At 40.9% G+C, this 16,245-nt stretch overlaps 1 protein-coding gene across 1 annotated transcript in view; it reads right to left on the bottom strand.

The window, feature by feature from the left end:
* The window catches only part of LOC126199009 (nucleolar protein 6), a 160,191-nt gene that overhangs the window by 60,536 nt on the left and 83,410 nt on the right, over nt 1–16,245 (bottom strand). The window contains exon 10 of the mRNA XM_049935689.1: nt 9,566–9,681. Within this exon, the coding sequence (XP_049791646.1) occupies nt 9,566–9,681 (116 nt within the window). The remainder of the gene's footprint in view (nt 1–9,565; nt 9,682–16,245) is intronic.

Genomic DNA, 16,245 nt, shown 5'->3' with positions numbered 1-16,245 from the left:
TTTGAGCTATCTAATTTTGCTTCAGCTTCCAATTTCTCCTGACATGGCACACAGTGACTTCTTCCTTTCTGCTTGGACGAAGAAACTCTTTTGTGGCAGGCATATCCAGAACGACAACAAGCTGATTTTCAAGATGAAACAATTCCTGAACAGCCAAGACAGCCATCAATAACCGAGGGCTCCATCAAGTCATCTATTAATGAGAAAAAATTTTGTACTGAAGGCTGAATATGTAGAGATGCATTTAACACCATCACAAAGCTTCATGGTCACAGCCTGAATTTTACACGTGATATTCAAAAATTTATAACTATCCCTCATGAAACTGATATAAGATGGTGGATCACTCCACATTTATGGTGTAAGTTATTTGCAACAGTAATACTGAACTAACAGATGATGATGATGATGATAAACAGAAATATATTAGAAGGAGGTACATACTTAAAATAAAGGCAGTGATAAGGGAGAAATGGTACAGACATATGAAATGAAGTGATTGCAACTGCAAACCAAGTCAGAGGATCAGAAGAGTAAAGTGGCACTGAGAATGCACCTGTGAATATCTACATCTACATTACCGTTCTGCAATTCAACCTTAAGTGCCTGGCAGTGGGTTCTTTGAACCACTTTCAGACTATTCGCTACCATTCCACTCTCTAACAGTGCCTGGGAAAAATGAATGCTCACACCTTTCCATGTGATCTCCAATTTCCCTTATTTTATTATGATAATCATATCTCCCTGTGCAGATGGGCATCAACAGAATATCTTTGAATTTGGAAGAGAAAGTTGAAGACTGAAATTTCATGAAAAGACCTTGTTACAATGAAAACAGCTTTGTTTTAATGACTGCCACTCCAGCTTGCATATTATATCCAAGACACTCTCTACAGTATTTCACAATAATATAAAATAAGCCGCCCTTCTTTGAACTTTATTGATGTTCTCTGTCAATCTTATCTGGTAAAGATCTCACACCACACAGCAGTATTCTATTAGTGGACAGACAAATGTAGTGTAGGATATGTCTTCAGTGGATTTGCTGCATCTTCCTTGTGTTTGACTTCCCCCACAGCATTATCTTCATAATTGTTCCAATTTAAATTGTTGTAATTGTAATCCCTGACAGCCTTTAGATTTGTGTGATTTATCATGTCACTGAAATTTAATGAATTCCTTTCAGTACTCGTGTGGATGACCTCATACTTCTCATTATTGATTGTCAATTGCAATCTTTCACATCAAAGAGATACTTTGTCTAAATCATTTTATAATTAGTTTTGATCTTCTTATGACTTCATTCGATGGTAAATGACAGAATCATCTACAAATAATCTAAGTGGAATGCTCAGGTTACCTCCTAAATCAATTATGTATATTAAAAACAGCAAGGGCCTCAAACACTTCCTTGGTGAATGTTGTTTATCACTTTTGTTTTAATCAATGATTTTCCATTGATTACTACATACTGTGGCCTTTCTAAGAGGAAATCTCAGAGCCAGTCACACAGCTGAAGCGATATTCCACTGACACGCAGTTTGACTAGAAGTCTCTTGTGAGGAACAGTGTCAAAAGCCTTCCAGAAATCTAGAAATATAGACATATGGAATCAATTTGAGATCCCCTGCTGATAGCACTCATTACTTCATGTGCATAAAGAGCTAGCCGTGTTTCACAAGAATGAAATTTTCTGAAACCATGCTGACCGTTTGTCAAATGGCTGTTCCCTTTGAGGTAATTCATACTGTTCAAACACAGAAGATGTTCCCAGAATTCTACTGCAAATCAGTATCAGTGATATGGGTCTATAATTTAGCAGATTACTCCTATTTCCTTTGTTGAGTACTGGTGTAACCTGTGCAACTTCCCAATCTTTTGGTATGGATCTTTCTGAGCAGTTGGTTGGCTGATTTGGTGGAAGAGACCAAACAGCGAGGTCATCAGTCTTATTGGATTATGCGAGGATGAGGAAGGAAGTCGAGCATGCCCTTTCAAAGCACCCATCCCGGCATTTGCCTGAAGTGATATAGGGAAATCATGGGAAACCTAAATCAGGATGGCCAGATGCAGGATTGAACTGTCGTCCTGCTGAATGTGAGTCCAGTGTGCTAACCACTGCGCCACCTTGGTCGGTGTGAGCGGTTGTATACGATTTCTGAGTATGGGGCTGTTGTATCAGCATACTCTGAAAACTATCTTACTGGTATGCTATCTGGAATGTAAGACTTGCCTTTAGTAAATGATTTAAACTGCTTTGCTACATTAAGAATATCTACTTCTAAGTTACTCAGTTTTTCTCAACTTTAATTCTAGAATATTTATATTACCACTGGAATCATGCAGTGAAGATATTGATTGTGTCTTGCCACTGGTATATTATACATATGATCAGAATCTCTTCAGATTATCTGTCAGATTTCAGGACAGAGTTTCACTGTGGAAGCTATTAAAAGCATCTTGCATTGAAATCCATGCTAAGTTTTGAGCTTCAGTACAACATTCACCTTCATTGGTTCTGCAACAGTTATTGACCCATTTTGTGTGCTAAGGTCAATCAGCACAATTTTTTATTAATTTATTTGGTGAATCTCTCAAATGCCTCAGATACTATTTCTTTAAACTTATACCTCATCATGTCCACACTTACATAGTTGGGAAAGAGTGAAAGCTGTCTCTTATGAAGATTACAAGCGAATTTTTATCTGCTTTTTTAAATAGATGTCTTGTGACAATGATCTTGTGGTCACTAATTCCTGTATCTATCATGATGCTCCCTATTTGCTCAGACTTATTTGTTGAGGTCAAGTATGTTTTCACAACCATTTACACTTTGAGCAGGCTCCTGAACTAATAGCTCACCATAATTTTTGGACAAAGCATTTAATATAATTTCTGATGATGTTTTATACTTGCCATCAGATTTAAAAATGTATTTCTGCCAACATATCAAGGGTAAATTGAAGTCACCTCCAACTATAATTATATGAGCCGGGTCCCTATTTGTGATGAGACTGAAGTTTTCTTTCAACTGTACAGCAATTGTATCATCTGAGTTGGAGGTTTGTAAAATGAACCAATTATTAATTTATTCAGGAAGTCAAGTCTAACAGCTACCAATACTAACCCATAAACACTACCTACTTTAGTTTCATTAGAAAATAAACTACTTCTAACATCAACAAAAAGTGGGCTCCTGAAGTAATTGCACAAAGTAATTTTTGAAGAAAGCACAAACTGTATTTAAACACTGTTAAGTCCCTTGCAAAAATTCAGCTGAACGTGTCTCCAGCTTTAGCCAGGTTTCAGTACCTGTAACTATTTGAGCTTCAGTGCTTTCTATTCTGCTTGGAGCTATGGTTCTTTCCCAACACAGCTACGAACATCAGTAATAACTGTTGTTATGTCTACCCTCTTCCTGTGTCCATCCTGCATACTTTGAAACTGAATCCCTTTATGCACCTTCCCTGAGATCCTCTAACCTAAAAAAATCACCCAGTCCACTCCACACAGCCTCTGCTACCCCTGTAGCTGCCTCCTGCATGTAGGAGGCATTAGACCTATTATCTGACCTAATAAGCAGAACCTGAAACAGCAGCACCCTATGGCACAAGCCAAGAAATCTGCAACCACCATGATCACAGAACCATCTGGGCCTCTGATTCAGACCCTCCACTAAGCTGTGTAATAAACGTCTGCAGTTGTTCCTGTCAATTATGCTACAAAGGTGAGCTCTGTCATCATCTCGCTAGCAAAACTGTCAATCTTTACTACTTCAGCTAGCCGCCTGAAACCAGACAGAATCTCTTCTGATCCAAAGCAACACACACAGATAGTACCAACATGAGCAACCACCTGCAGCTGGCAACACCCTGTACTCTTTGTGGCACATGGAAGCACTAATTCCACATCTGGAATGACTCCTCCTGGTATGCACACAGAGTGCACAATGTATTTCTTCCCCTCCCTTGGCAGCCATATCCGTAAGCGGCCCAATTACGCACCTGAACTGGACTACCAACTACCATTAAACCCACCCTCAGTGAACACGCAGATCTTGTGGGCTGAGAGGCTTCCTCTGGAACAGGGTGAAGAACTAAATCTGGGTCTGGGTCTCTGTCAGCCACAGACAGTGCCTGGTAACTGTCTGTCAGATCAACCAAGTGTGCTCTTCAATCACGTGGAGCTGCAGGCAAAGTGTCACCAAGTCAGCTCACCTCTGAACATAACAATCACATCCTATCAATACTTAAGAGAAACTATGGAATAAACTGTGATTTAATACGCAGAAGTCACAAACAAAAAAGCTAAGCTCTGAAGTGCTGCTACCTAGATGGGAGTTACCAACCAACTAATGAGTTCTACAGTTGTAAGTGATTGCTCACACGAAAACAAATTCCTGACACAAAACAAATGGCGGAAATATGACCCTACAAAGCAGTTAAAACACAAAACTGTGGTTACTAAAAACACAAATACACAAGAAATTAAGATTTTAAACTGAAATACATACAGTAAATAAAACTATACGTCACTTCTTATTATTAGAAGCTTATTGCAACTCATCAATGGAATACTGTGTTCTGAACTGATGCTGGCTGGGTAATAGTTGCTGACCAACTGACAAAAAGAAAAATCAAATAAGACAGACAGTCAGGCCTTCAGAAACATTGGGGAAACCCACGACATGGACAATCTGCATCAAAACAGCAGGAAAGTTACACTAAAGATGTGCAATAATTCTACACATATCCTCCTTCAAACGCCTCAGAGAGATCAGACTGCCCTCAGCATTGGATAGTGGCATTTTCACATGATGCAAAACTTCAACATTACTAAACAATCCTTTTACCAGAAGCACTATACGCACCAAATACAATGGCTGCTGGTGGGCACTCTAAAACAACCTAAATTGAAAAACAAGGGAGGAAAATTTTTACAAAAATATGAAGGTCCCACACAACACAACAAAATTTGAATGATGATAAGAATGTCTGATCTCTACATGCCAACAGATTAAGTTCCCTAACACTCCATACAAGACAGCTCTGAAATTCTATTGCCATATGATTCTTGAACCAAGTGTTAGCTATGATTAAGTTGTGCTCTGTGCAAAATTCTACCAGGCGGCTTCCTCTTTCATTTCTTAGCCCCAATCCATATTCACCTACTACCTATTCCATGAACCATGGACCTTGCCATTGGTGGGGAGGCTTGCGTGCCTCAGCGATACAGATAGCCGTACCGTAGGTGCAACCACAACGGAGGGGTATCTGTTGAGAGGCCAGACAAACATGTGGTTCCTGAAGAGGGGCAGCAGCCTTTTCAGTAGTTGCAGGGGCAACAGTCTGGATGATTGAATGATCTGGCCTTGTAACACTAACCAAAACGGCCTTGCTGTGTTGGTATTGCGTACGGTTGAAAGCAAGGGGAAACTACGGCCGTAATTTTTCCCGAGGGCATGCAGCTTTACTGTATGGTTAATGATGATGGCGTCCTCTTGGGTAAAATATTCCGGAGCTAAAATAGTCCCCCATTCGGATCTCCGGGCGGGGACTACTCAAGAGGACGTCGTTATCAGGAGAAAGAAAACTGCAATTCTACGGATCGGAGCGTGGAATGTCAGATCCCTTAATCGGGCAGGTAGGTTAGAAAATTTAAAAAGGGAAATGGATAGGTTAAAGTTAGATATAGTGGGAATTAGTGAAGTTCGGTGGCAGGAGGAACAAGAGTTTTGGTCAGGTGAATACAGGGTTATAAATACAAAGTCAAATAGGGGTAATGCAGGAGTAGGTTTAATAATGAATTAAAAAAATAGGAATGCGGGTAAGCTACTACAAACAGCATAGTGAACGCATTATTGTGGCCAAGATACACACGAAGCCCACGCCTACTACAGCAGTACAAGTTTATATGCCAACTAGCTCTGCAGATGATGAAGAAATTGAAGAAATGTATGATGAAATAAAAGAAATTATTCAGATAGTGAAGGGAGATGAAAATTTAATAGTCATGGGTGACTGGAATTCGGTAGTAGGTACAGGGAGAGAAGGACACGTAGTAGGTGAATATGGATTGGGGCTAAGAAATGAAAGAGGAAGCCGCCTGGTAGAATTTTGCACAGAGCACAACTTAATCATAGCTAACACTTGGTTCAAGAATCATAAAAGAAGGTTGTATACCTGGAAGAAGCCTGGAGATACTAAAAGGTATCAGATAGATTATATAATGGTAAGACAGAGATTTAGGAACCAGGTTTTAAATTGTAAGACATTTCCAGGGGCAGATGTGGATTCTGACCACAATCTATTGGTTATGAACTGTAGATTAAAACTGAAGAAACTGCAATAAGGTGGGAATTTAAGGAGATGGGACCTGGATAAACTGACTAAACCAGAGGTTGTACAGAGTTTCAGGGAGAGCATAAGGGAACAATTGACAGCAGTGGGGAAAATGAGTACAGTAGAAGAAGAATGGGTATCTTTGAGGGATGAAGTAGTGAAGGCAGCAGAGGATCAAGTACGTAAAAAGACGAGGGCTGGTAGAAATCCTTGGGTAACAGAAGAAATATTGAATTTAATTGATGAAAGGAGAAAATATAAAATTGCAGTAAATGAAGCAGGCAAAAAGGAATACAAACGTCTCAAAAATGAGATCGACAGGAAGTGCAAAATGGCTAAGCAGGGATGGCTAGAGGATAAATGTTAGGATGTAGAGGCTTATCTCACTAGGAGTAAGATAAATACTGCCTACAGGAAAATGAAAGAGACCTTTGGAGAAAAGAGAAACACTTGTATGAATATCAAGAGCTCAGATGGAAACCCAGATCTAAGCAAAGAAGGGAAAGCAGAAAGGTGGAAAGAGTATATAGAGGGTCTATACAAGGGCGATGTACTTGAGAACAATATTATGGAAATGGAAGAGGATGTAGATGAAGATGAAATGGGAGATATGATACTGCGTGAAGAGTTTGACAGAGCACTGAAAGACCTGAGTCGAAACAAGGCCCCAGGAGTACACAACATCTGGTGAGCAAGATGTATGAGACAGGCGAAATACCCTCAGACTTCAAGAAGAATATAATAATTCCAATCCCAAAGAAAGCAGGTGTTGACAGATGTGAAAATTACTGAACTATCAGTTTAATAAGTCACAACTGCAAAATACTAACGCGATTTCTTTACACACAAATGGAAAAACTAGTAGAAGCCGATCTTGGGGAAGATCAGTTTGGATTCGGTAGAAATATTGGAACACGTAAGGCAATACTGACCCTACGGCTTATCTTAGAAGCTAGATTAAGGAAAGGCAAACCTACGTTTCTAGCATTTGTAGACTTAGAGAAAGGTTTTGACAATGTTGACTGGAATACTCTCTTTCAAATTCTGAAGGTAGCAGAGGTAAAATACAGGGAGCGAAAGGCTATTTACAATTTGTATAGAAACCAAATTGCAGTTATAAGAGTTGAGGGGCATGAAAGGGAAGCAGTGGTTGGGAAGGGAGTGAGACAGGGTTGTAGCCTGTCCCCAATGTTATTCAATCTGTATATTGAGTAAGCAGTAAAGGAAAAAGTTCGGAGTAGGTATTAAAATCCATGGAGAAGAAATAAAAACTTTGAGGTTCGCCGATGACATTGTAATTCTGTCAGAGACAGCAAAGGACTTGGAAGAGCAGTTGAACGAAATGGATAGTATCTTGAAGGGAGGATATAAGATGAACATCAACAAAAGCAAAACGAGGATAATGGAATGTAGTCGAATTAAGTCGAGTGATGTTGAGGGTATTAGATTAGGAAATGAGACACTTAAAGTAGTAAAGGAGTTTTGCTATTTGGGGAGCAAAATAACTGATGATGGTCGAAGTAGAGAGGATATAAAATGTAGACTGGCAATGGGAAGGAAAGCATTTCTGAAGAAGAGAAATTTGTTAACATCGAGTATAGATTTAAGTGTCAGGAAGTTGTTTCTGAAAGTATTTGTATGGAGTGTAGCCATGTATGGAAGTGAAACATGGACAATAAATAGTTCGGACAAGAAGAGAATAGAAGCTTTTGAAATGTGTTGCTACAGAAGAATGCTGAAGATTAGATGGGTAGATCACATAACTAATGAGGAGGTGTTGAATAGGATTGGGGAGAAGAGAAGTTTGTGGCACAACTTGACTAGAAGAAGGGACCGATTGGTAGGACATGTTCTGAGGCATCAAGGGATCACCAATATAGTATTGGAGGGCAGCGTGGAGGGTAAAAATCGTAGAGGGAGACCAAGAGATGAATACACCAAGCAGATTCAGAAGGATGTAGGTTGCAATAGGTACTGGGTGATGAAGAAGCTTGCACAGGATAGAGTAGCATGGAGAGCTGCATCAAACCAGTCTCAGGACTGAAGATCACAACAACAACATTTATAAAATTAACACCAATAAACTCATCAAAAGACTACTTAACATTATCAATTCAAAGAAAATCTAAATCAGGTGATTAGAAGAAATTAGGGAAGATTTGCAATACATGAACACCACAGGAGAAATCATAATAAATCAAGCTGTTTTTTGAACACAAAGATTGAACCAGAAATTCACAAAAGTGCTTAAAAAGAAGACTAGCAAGAAATGGTCAGAAGAATGGTAGAAAGAACATAATAAATTCATTAAGAGATTTTGGAAGGATCAGAATGCAAAAATCATTAAGCATGTACCAACTTTAAAAAACACTCTTGAAATGTGGTGGTGGGGGACAGCGGTCGGAGGAGGGGGGGGGGGGGGGGGGGTAGTAGAGAAGGCTAATCACTGACTTCAGTTTATGGGAAGAATTTTAGGAAAGTGTAGTTCATCTGTAAAGGAAACCACATATAGGATGCTAGTGTGACCTATTCTTGAGTACTGCTCGAGTGTTTGGGACCCGCACCAGGTTGGACTGAATGACGACATCGAAGCAATTCAGGGGTAAGCTGCTAGATTTGTTACCGGTAAGTTCAATCATCATGCAAGTGTTATTCAATCAGCATGTAAGTGTTACAGATATGCTTCAGGAGCTCAAGTGGGAATCCCTGGAGGGAAGAAGACATTTATTTCAAAGAACACTACTGAGAAAATTTAGAGGAGCCACATTTGAAGCTGACTGCAGACAATCCTACTGTCACCAACACACATTTCGCATAGGGTCCACAAAGATAATATACAAAAAATTAGGGGTCATATATGGAGGCATATAGACTGTCATTTCTCCTTCGCATTATCTGCGAGTGGAACAGGAACGGAAACGACTAATTGCAGTACAGGGCCCTCTCCGCCACGAAATGTTCGATGGCTTGGGGAGTATGTACATAGATGTAGATGTAGATGTAGAGATGAAATGAGAAGAAAAAATGACTATATGACAACTGAATAGTGTGTGTACAATTTCATGAACCATCATGCCTGCTGTAAAACACATAAGTTTAAAAAACTGTCAACTCTATTGCAACACGTCTTAGACACCAATTGCAACATCATCTGTGCGTTAGGTCACATCAGGCTTACTTAAAGTTAAGAGTCCTAATGTTTTAGATAAAAAGATTTCACTCACCAGAAGATGTGGTCATACTGACGATAGAAAGGCATACGAGTCATAAAAAGAACTTGGAAACTGTTGACTGAGTTACTGTCAAGAAATTTAATGGCCAGTTCTGCTTCACTTTTCACCTGAAAGAAACAATGAATTTATGTGGCCTTCATGTAATGTTCTTATGTCATAAAAATCATTCAAAACATTTAGTTCCGATAATACAATGAGAACAATTCAGATCTAATTTAGTAAAAACAATGCTAATCCAACAAATATCCTGAAATATTCTAAAAAACTGCACTCAAATAAAGAAAGCACAGTAAAATGTGTGAGCGTTCTACTGGACATTGCATACAACAAATGCCATTCAAATGTTTCAAAAATATAGACACAGAAGGATACAGTTTCCAACAGAAAATGAGGCAATGAGCATTTATGCCTTGCTAAGCAGAGATATACTAACAAATTAGCATTTTCTACAGATAACTTCAAAATATGCAGAAATTAAAAATTACAAAGTCTAGAATATTATATCACACATCTCATCCTAATGGGGTCCAATGATAAAAAAAACACAGAGAAATGGAATATCCTCCTTTAATCTTAGTAGTGATTGTTGATGCCATACTGAAATGTATTCAGAAAAGAGCACTTATCACAGAACAAAGTTCAACTGCTTAAGAGTAATAGTTGTGCTAGCAAAGAAGCAAAACATCCACTCTCCAGACTGCCAAAGTCACTAGTTTGATGGCTGGTTGGAGTCTGTTTTGCTCAACTTGTAGAACTGCACGAGTAGGCATGCAGATTTTGAACCACTCTAAACCTCAGGCTCTTAAAAAACATTTACAAGAACTTCAACAGCTGACTATTCCCGATGAAAATCACACAACATTTACACATGTGGTTAATCACGGAACTTCCGGCCTATTAAAAGAAAGCAGTATGAAGCATTCAAACTCTACTGATAAATAGGCCAACCAGGTTTTTTAAAACACTATTGCTTTTTCCTTACGAAAACGTTACCACACAGGAAAAAATACATATTTGATAAAAATGACATTTTTTCTAAAATCCAGTTTAAATTGCAGAAGTAGTACAATCATTCCATTATTTCATAAATTCCAATCATCCTTTTTGCGGGTGGGAGTCGCACACGGATACCTCATTAACATGCGTACTGCTCGCAAAAAGAAAAATAGGGGAAAGAAAAACAGCAAGACTCTGTGTTCAAGTCCTAGTCTAGCACACATCTACATCCACAACTTTAGTCTGGATTCCACTTAGAGTACATAGTGCAAAGTACTTCATATCATTTTAGTCACTCACTGTCCTATTCCAGTCATATACACTCCTGGAAATGGAAAAAAGAACACATTGACACCGGTGTGTCAGACCCACCATACTTGCTCCGGACACTGCGAGAGGGCTGTACAAGCAATGATCACACGCACGGCACAGCGGACACACCAGGAACCGCGGTGTTGGCCGTCGAATGGCGCTAGCTGCGCAGCATTTGTGCACCGCCGCCGTCAGTGTCAGCCAGTTTGCCGTGGCATACGGAGTTCCATCGCAGTCTTTAACACTGGTAGCATGCCGCGACAGCGTGGATGTGAACCGTATGTGCAGTTGACGGACTTTGAGCGAGGGCGTATAGTGGGCATGCGGGAGGCCGGGTGGACGTACCGCTGAATTGCTCAACACGTGGGGCGTGAGGTCTCCACAGTACATCGATGTTGTCGCCAGTGGTCGGCGGAAGGTGCACGTGCCCGTCGACCTGGGACCGCACCGCAGCGACGCACGGATGCACGCCAAGACCGTAGGATCCTACGCAGTGCTGTAGGGGACCGCACCGCCACTTCCCAGCAAATTACGGACACTGTTGCTCCTGGGGTATCGGCGAGGACCATTCGCAACCGTCTCCATGAAGCTGGGCTACGGTCCCGCACACCGTTAGGCCGTCTTCCGCTCACGCCCCAACATCGTGCAGCCCGCCTCCAGTGGTGTCACGACAGGCGTGAATGGAGGGACGAATGGAGACGTGTCGTCTTCAGCGATGAGAGTCGCTTCTGCCTTGGTGCCAATGATGGTCGTATGCGTGTTTGGCGCCGTGCAGGTGAGCGCCACAATCAGGACTGCATACGACCGAGGCACACAGGGCCAACACCCGGCATCATGGTGTGGGGAGCGATCTCCTACACTGGCCGTACACCACTGGTGATCGTCGAGGGGACACTGAATAGTGCACGGTACATCCAAACCGTCATCGAACCCATCGTTCTACCATTCCTAGACCGGCAAGGGAACTTGCTGTTCCAACAGGACAATGCACGTCCGCATGTATCCCGTGCCACCCAACGTGCTCTAGAAGGTGTAAGTCAACTACCCTGGCCAGCAAGATCTCCGGATCTGTCCCCCATTGAGCATGTTTGGGACTGGATGAAGCGTCGTCTCACGCGGTCTGCACGTCCAGCACGAACGCTGGTCCAACTGAGGCGCCAGGTGGAAATGGCATGGCAAGCCATTCCACAGGACTACATCCAGCATCTCTACGATCATCTCCATGGGAGAATAGCAGCCTGCATTGCTGCGAAAGGTGGATATACACTGTACTAGTGCCGACATTGTGCATGCTCTGTTGCCTGTGTCTATGTGCCTGTGGTTCTGTCAGTGTGATCATGTGATGTATCTGACCCCAGGAATGTGTCAATAAAGTTTCCCCTTCCTGGGACAATGAATTCACGGTGTTCTTATTTCAATTTCCAGGAGTGTATGTTGTGAGGGATTAATGACTAACCGAATAACTCCTACATGCCCTAACCTCTGTCATTTTATTTCCATGATCCCTACAAGATACATACAGGGTGTTTCTGGAAGAATAGTAAATATTTTCAAAGTTGGTAGTATGGACTAATTCACATAAAACATTCCTTCAAATGTGAGTCCTACTTTTAGTGGTCACAGAGATATGACTTCACTTGGCATGTTGGTATTCCAGTTACTATGGGTTTACTTATTGACTCACATTTTTGTTTTGAAGTTCAAGTTGTGCATGAGTTTACATAATTGAATTTTTCAACTGTGATTGCAATTTGTTTGCCAATTCTAATGTAGTATTTAAGCATGCCACACACATTCACACATGCTGAGTATGTCTATGTCAATATGGTATTTGTGTACTAGTTTTGTAACGAAATCCCACTACTGCTTGTAGACAATACAGTAGATGATTCAAGTTGGCACCATGTAGTGGCACAAGTGTGTGTGTGTGTGTGTGTGTGTGTGTGTGTGTGTGTGTGTGTGTGACGGAGAAGAGCAGCCCCCACTCTATCTTGTCACAGGATAATTCCAAAAGCTACGAAGTGAATATGAAATCTAAGTAATCCCATATTTCATTAAATCATGCAATGACAGTTATTTCCTTTAGGTTACAGCGCTGTCAGCAAGCTGCATGATAGTGTTGTCAATTCCCTGACCACCAAGAGTGGTGGTGGTGGTGATGATGATGATGATGATGATGATGATGATGATTTCCTATACTCCTTGACAGAGCGTAGGGGACGATGTGGGAGACCCGCACTGCCGTACTAGGGAAGGTCCTAGCGGAGGTAGTTTGCCATTGCCTCCCTCCGACTGTAATGGGGAATAATGATGATGATGACGACACAACACCCAGTCATCTCAAGGCAGGTGAAAATCCCTGACCCCGCCGGGAATCGAACCCGGGACCACGTGCTCATGAAGCGAGAACGCTACCACGAGACCATGAGCTGGGGACCACCTTTAGAAAATAAGAAATCTTGTAACAGCTCTCTTTTAACAACTCCCCAGCTAGAATACTCATGTGTATACACTTTCCGAATATCATTCAGGGAATGAAAATTGCATTATAATGTCTTGTAGATGCAAGTTCATTATATGAAGAGTATAAACTCAGACTGGGAAAGGATAGGACATAAAATTGACCTTGTCCTCATCCAAGCAACAATTCCAGCATTTGCCTTATGAATTTACGGAAAGCAAGTAAAATCACAATCCAGATGGGTAGGCAAGGATTTAAACAGCCATCCTAGCGAACACAAATCTTAAAGTCTTACCACTTCACACCAACATCCCTTCAATGCATGACTAATAAAAATTGTAAATAATGCTGATGACAAACACCCTGAAAAAAGCTTTTATTTAGAGGCTGATTCACTTTAAGAGCTGTCTTTCAAATCTGCTTAGCATAGCCAGTACACGTTACCTTCAACCTCTCTCTGCTTGTACTACAGCATTAATTAACAGATCATACACCGTGTCACAACACAATAAAAAAAAAACAATCATAAAGGAAACTACAGAATCCTGTAAACACTCTAAACAACACCATACTTGGTTGCAAACAGTGTGCAGATGGTATGCCCAGATTTATGATGAAGTACCTAGTATTATGCTTTTTAGTGTGGTTTACAACAAGCCAATCCTCTTGAAGTATTCTCTCAGGCTGTGTTCTTTATTATGACATAGTTTATGATCTATTAATACTGTATGTATGGGATGTATGTACACTATGTGATCAAAAGTACCCGGACACCTGGCTGAAAATGACTTACAAGTTCGTCGCGCCAACCATCAGTAATGCTGGAATTCAATATGGTGTTGGCCCACCCTTAATCTTGATGACAGCTTCCAATCTCGCAGGCATACATTCAATCAGGTGCTGGAAGGTTTCTTGGGGAATGGCAGCCCATTCTACACGGAGCGCTGCACTGAGGAGAGGTATCGATGTTGGTCAGTGAGGCCTGGCATGAAGTCGGCGTTCCAAAACATCCCCAAGGTGTTCTATAGGATTCAGGTCACGGCTCTGTGTAAGCCAGTCCATTACAGGGATGTTATTGTCATGTAACCACTCTGCAACAGGACGTGAATTATGAACAGGTGCTCGATCATGTTGAAAGATGCAATTGCCATCCTCGAATTGCTCTTCAACAGTGGGAAGTAAGAAGGTGCTTAAAACATCAATGTAGGCCTCTAATGTGATAGTGAAACACAAAACAACAAGGGGCGCATGAACACTCCTTGAGAAACATGATAACACCATAACAACACTGCCTCCGAATTTTACTGTTGGCACTACACGTGCTGGCAGATGATGTTCACCGGGCACTCGCCATATGCACATGCTGCCATCAGATCGCCACACTGTGTACCGTGATTTATCACTCCACACAACATTTTTCCACTGTTAAATCGTCCAATATTTACACTCTTTACACCAAGCAAGGAGTCATTTGCCATTTACCAGTGTCATTTGGCATTTACCGGCGTGATGTGTGGCTTATGAACAGCTGCTCGACCATGAAATCCAGTTTGGAATTCCTGTGTGATGGTCTGGATTGATGTCTGCCTATTATACAATACAACCCTTTTCAACTGTTGGCAGTCTCTAACAGTCAACAAACTTGGTCAGCCTGTACGCTTTTGTGCTGTACGTGTCCTTTCACATTACCACTTCACTATCACATTGGAAATAGTGGACCTAGGGATGTTTAGGAGTCTGGAAATCTCGTGTACAGACGTATGACACAAGTGACACCCAATCATCTGAGCACGTTCGAAGTCCATGAGTTCCACAAGTTCCCCATTCTGCTCTCTCAAGATGTCTAATGACTACTGAGACTGCTGATATGGAGTACGTGGCAGTAGGTGGCAACACAATGCACTCAATATGAAAAAAACATGTTTTTGGGGGTGTCCGATACTTTTGATCACATAGTATCCATCTGCACTTTAAAATGATTGAACAGTTTAAACTGGCTAATAATGTGGGTTAAAAGATTTTGTTTAAAATAAATTGATGTTTTAGTTGTGATCTTCAGTCCTAAGACTGTTTTGGTGCAGCTCTCCATGCTACTCTATCTTGTGCGAGCCTCTTCATCTCCGATAACTACTGCAACCTATTTTCTTCTGAATCTGCTTACTGTATTCATCTCTTGGTCTCCCTCTACAATTTTTACTCTCCCACTTCCCTCCAATACTAAACTGGTGACCCCTTGATGTCTCAGAATGTTTCCTATTAAACGATCCCTTCTTTTGGTAAAGGTGTGCCACAAATTTCTTGTCTCCCCAATTCTATTCAGTACCTCCTCATTAGTTATGTGATCTACCCATCTAATAATCAACATTCTTCAGTAGTGTCACATTTTGAAAGCTTCCATTCTCTTTCATCTGAACTGTTTATCATCCATGTTTCACTTCCATAATAGCTACATTCCATGCAAATACTTTCAGAGAAGACTTCCTAACACTTAAATCTATAATTATGAAAAAAAACCTCTTGTTCAAAAATGCTTGTCTTGCCACTGCCAGTCTATATTTTATATCCTCTCTACTTCGGCCATCACAGTTATTTTGCTGCCCAAGTAGCAAAACTCATAGACTACCTTAAGTGTCTCGTTTCCTAATCTCCCTTAGAATCACCAGGTTTAATTCTACTACATTCTATTATCCTTGTTTTGCATTTGATGATGTTCATCTTCTGTTCTCCTTGCAAGACAACGTCCACATCATTCTACTACTCTTATAAGTCCTGTGGCTGTCTCTGACAGAATTACAATGTCATCAGCGAACCTCAAAGTTTTAATTTCTTCTCACTGGACTTTAACTCCTACTCCAAATTTTATTTTGTTTCCTTTACTGCTAGTTCAGTGTACAGATTGAAG

The sequence above is a fragment of the Schistocerca nitens genome, chromosome 8, assembly GCF_023898315.1.
Source record: "Schistocerca nitens isolate TAMUIC-IGC-003100 chromosome 8, iqSchNite1.1, whole genome shotgun sequence".
NCBI lineage: Eukaryota > Metazoa > Arthropoda > Insecta > Orthoptera > Acrididae > Schistocerca > Schistocerca nitens.
The sequence above is the reverse complement of the archived record's forward strand: the minus strand, read 5'-3'. Positions and strand labels throughout refer to the sequence as shown.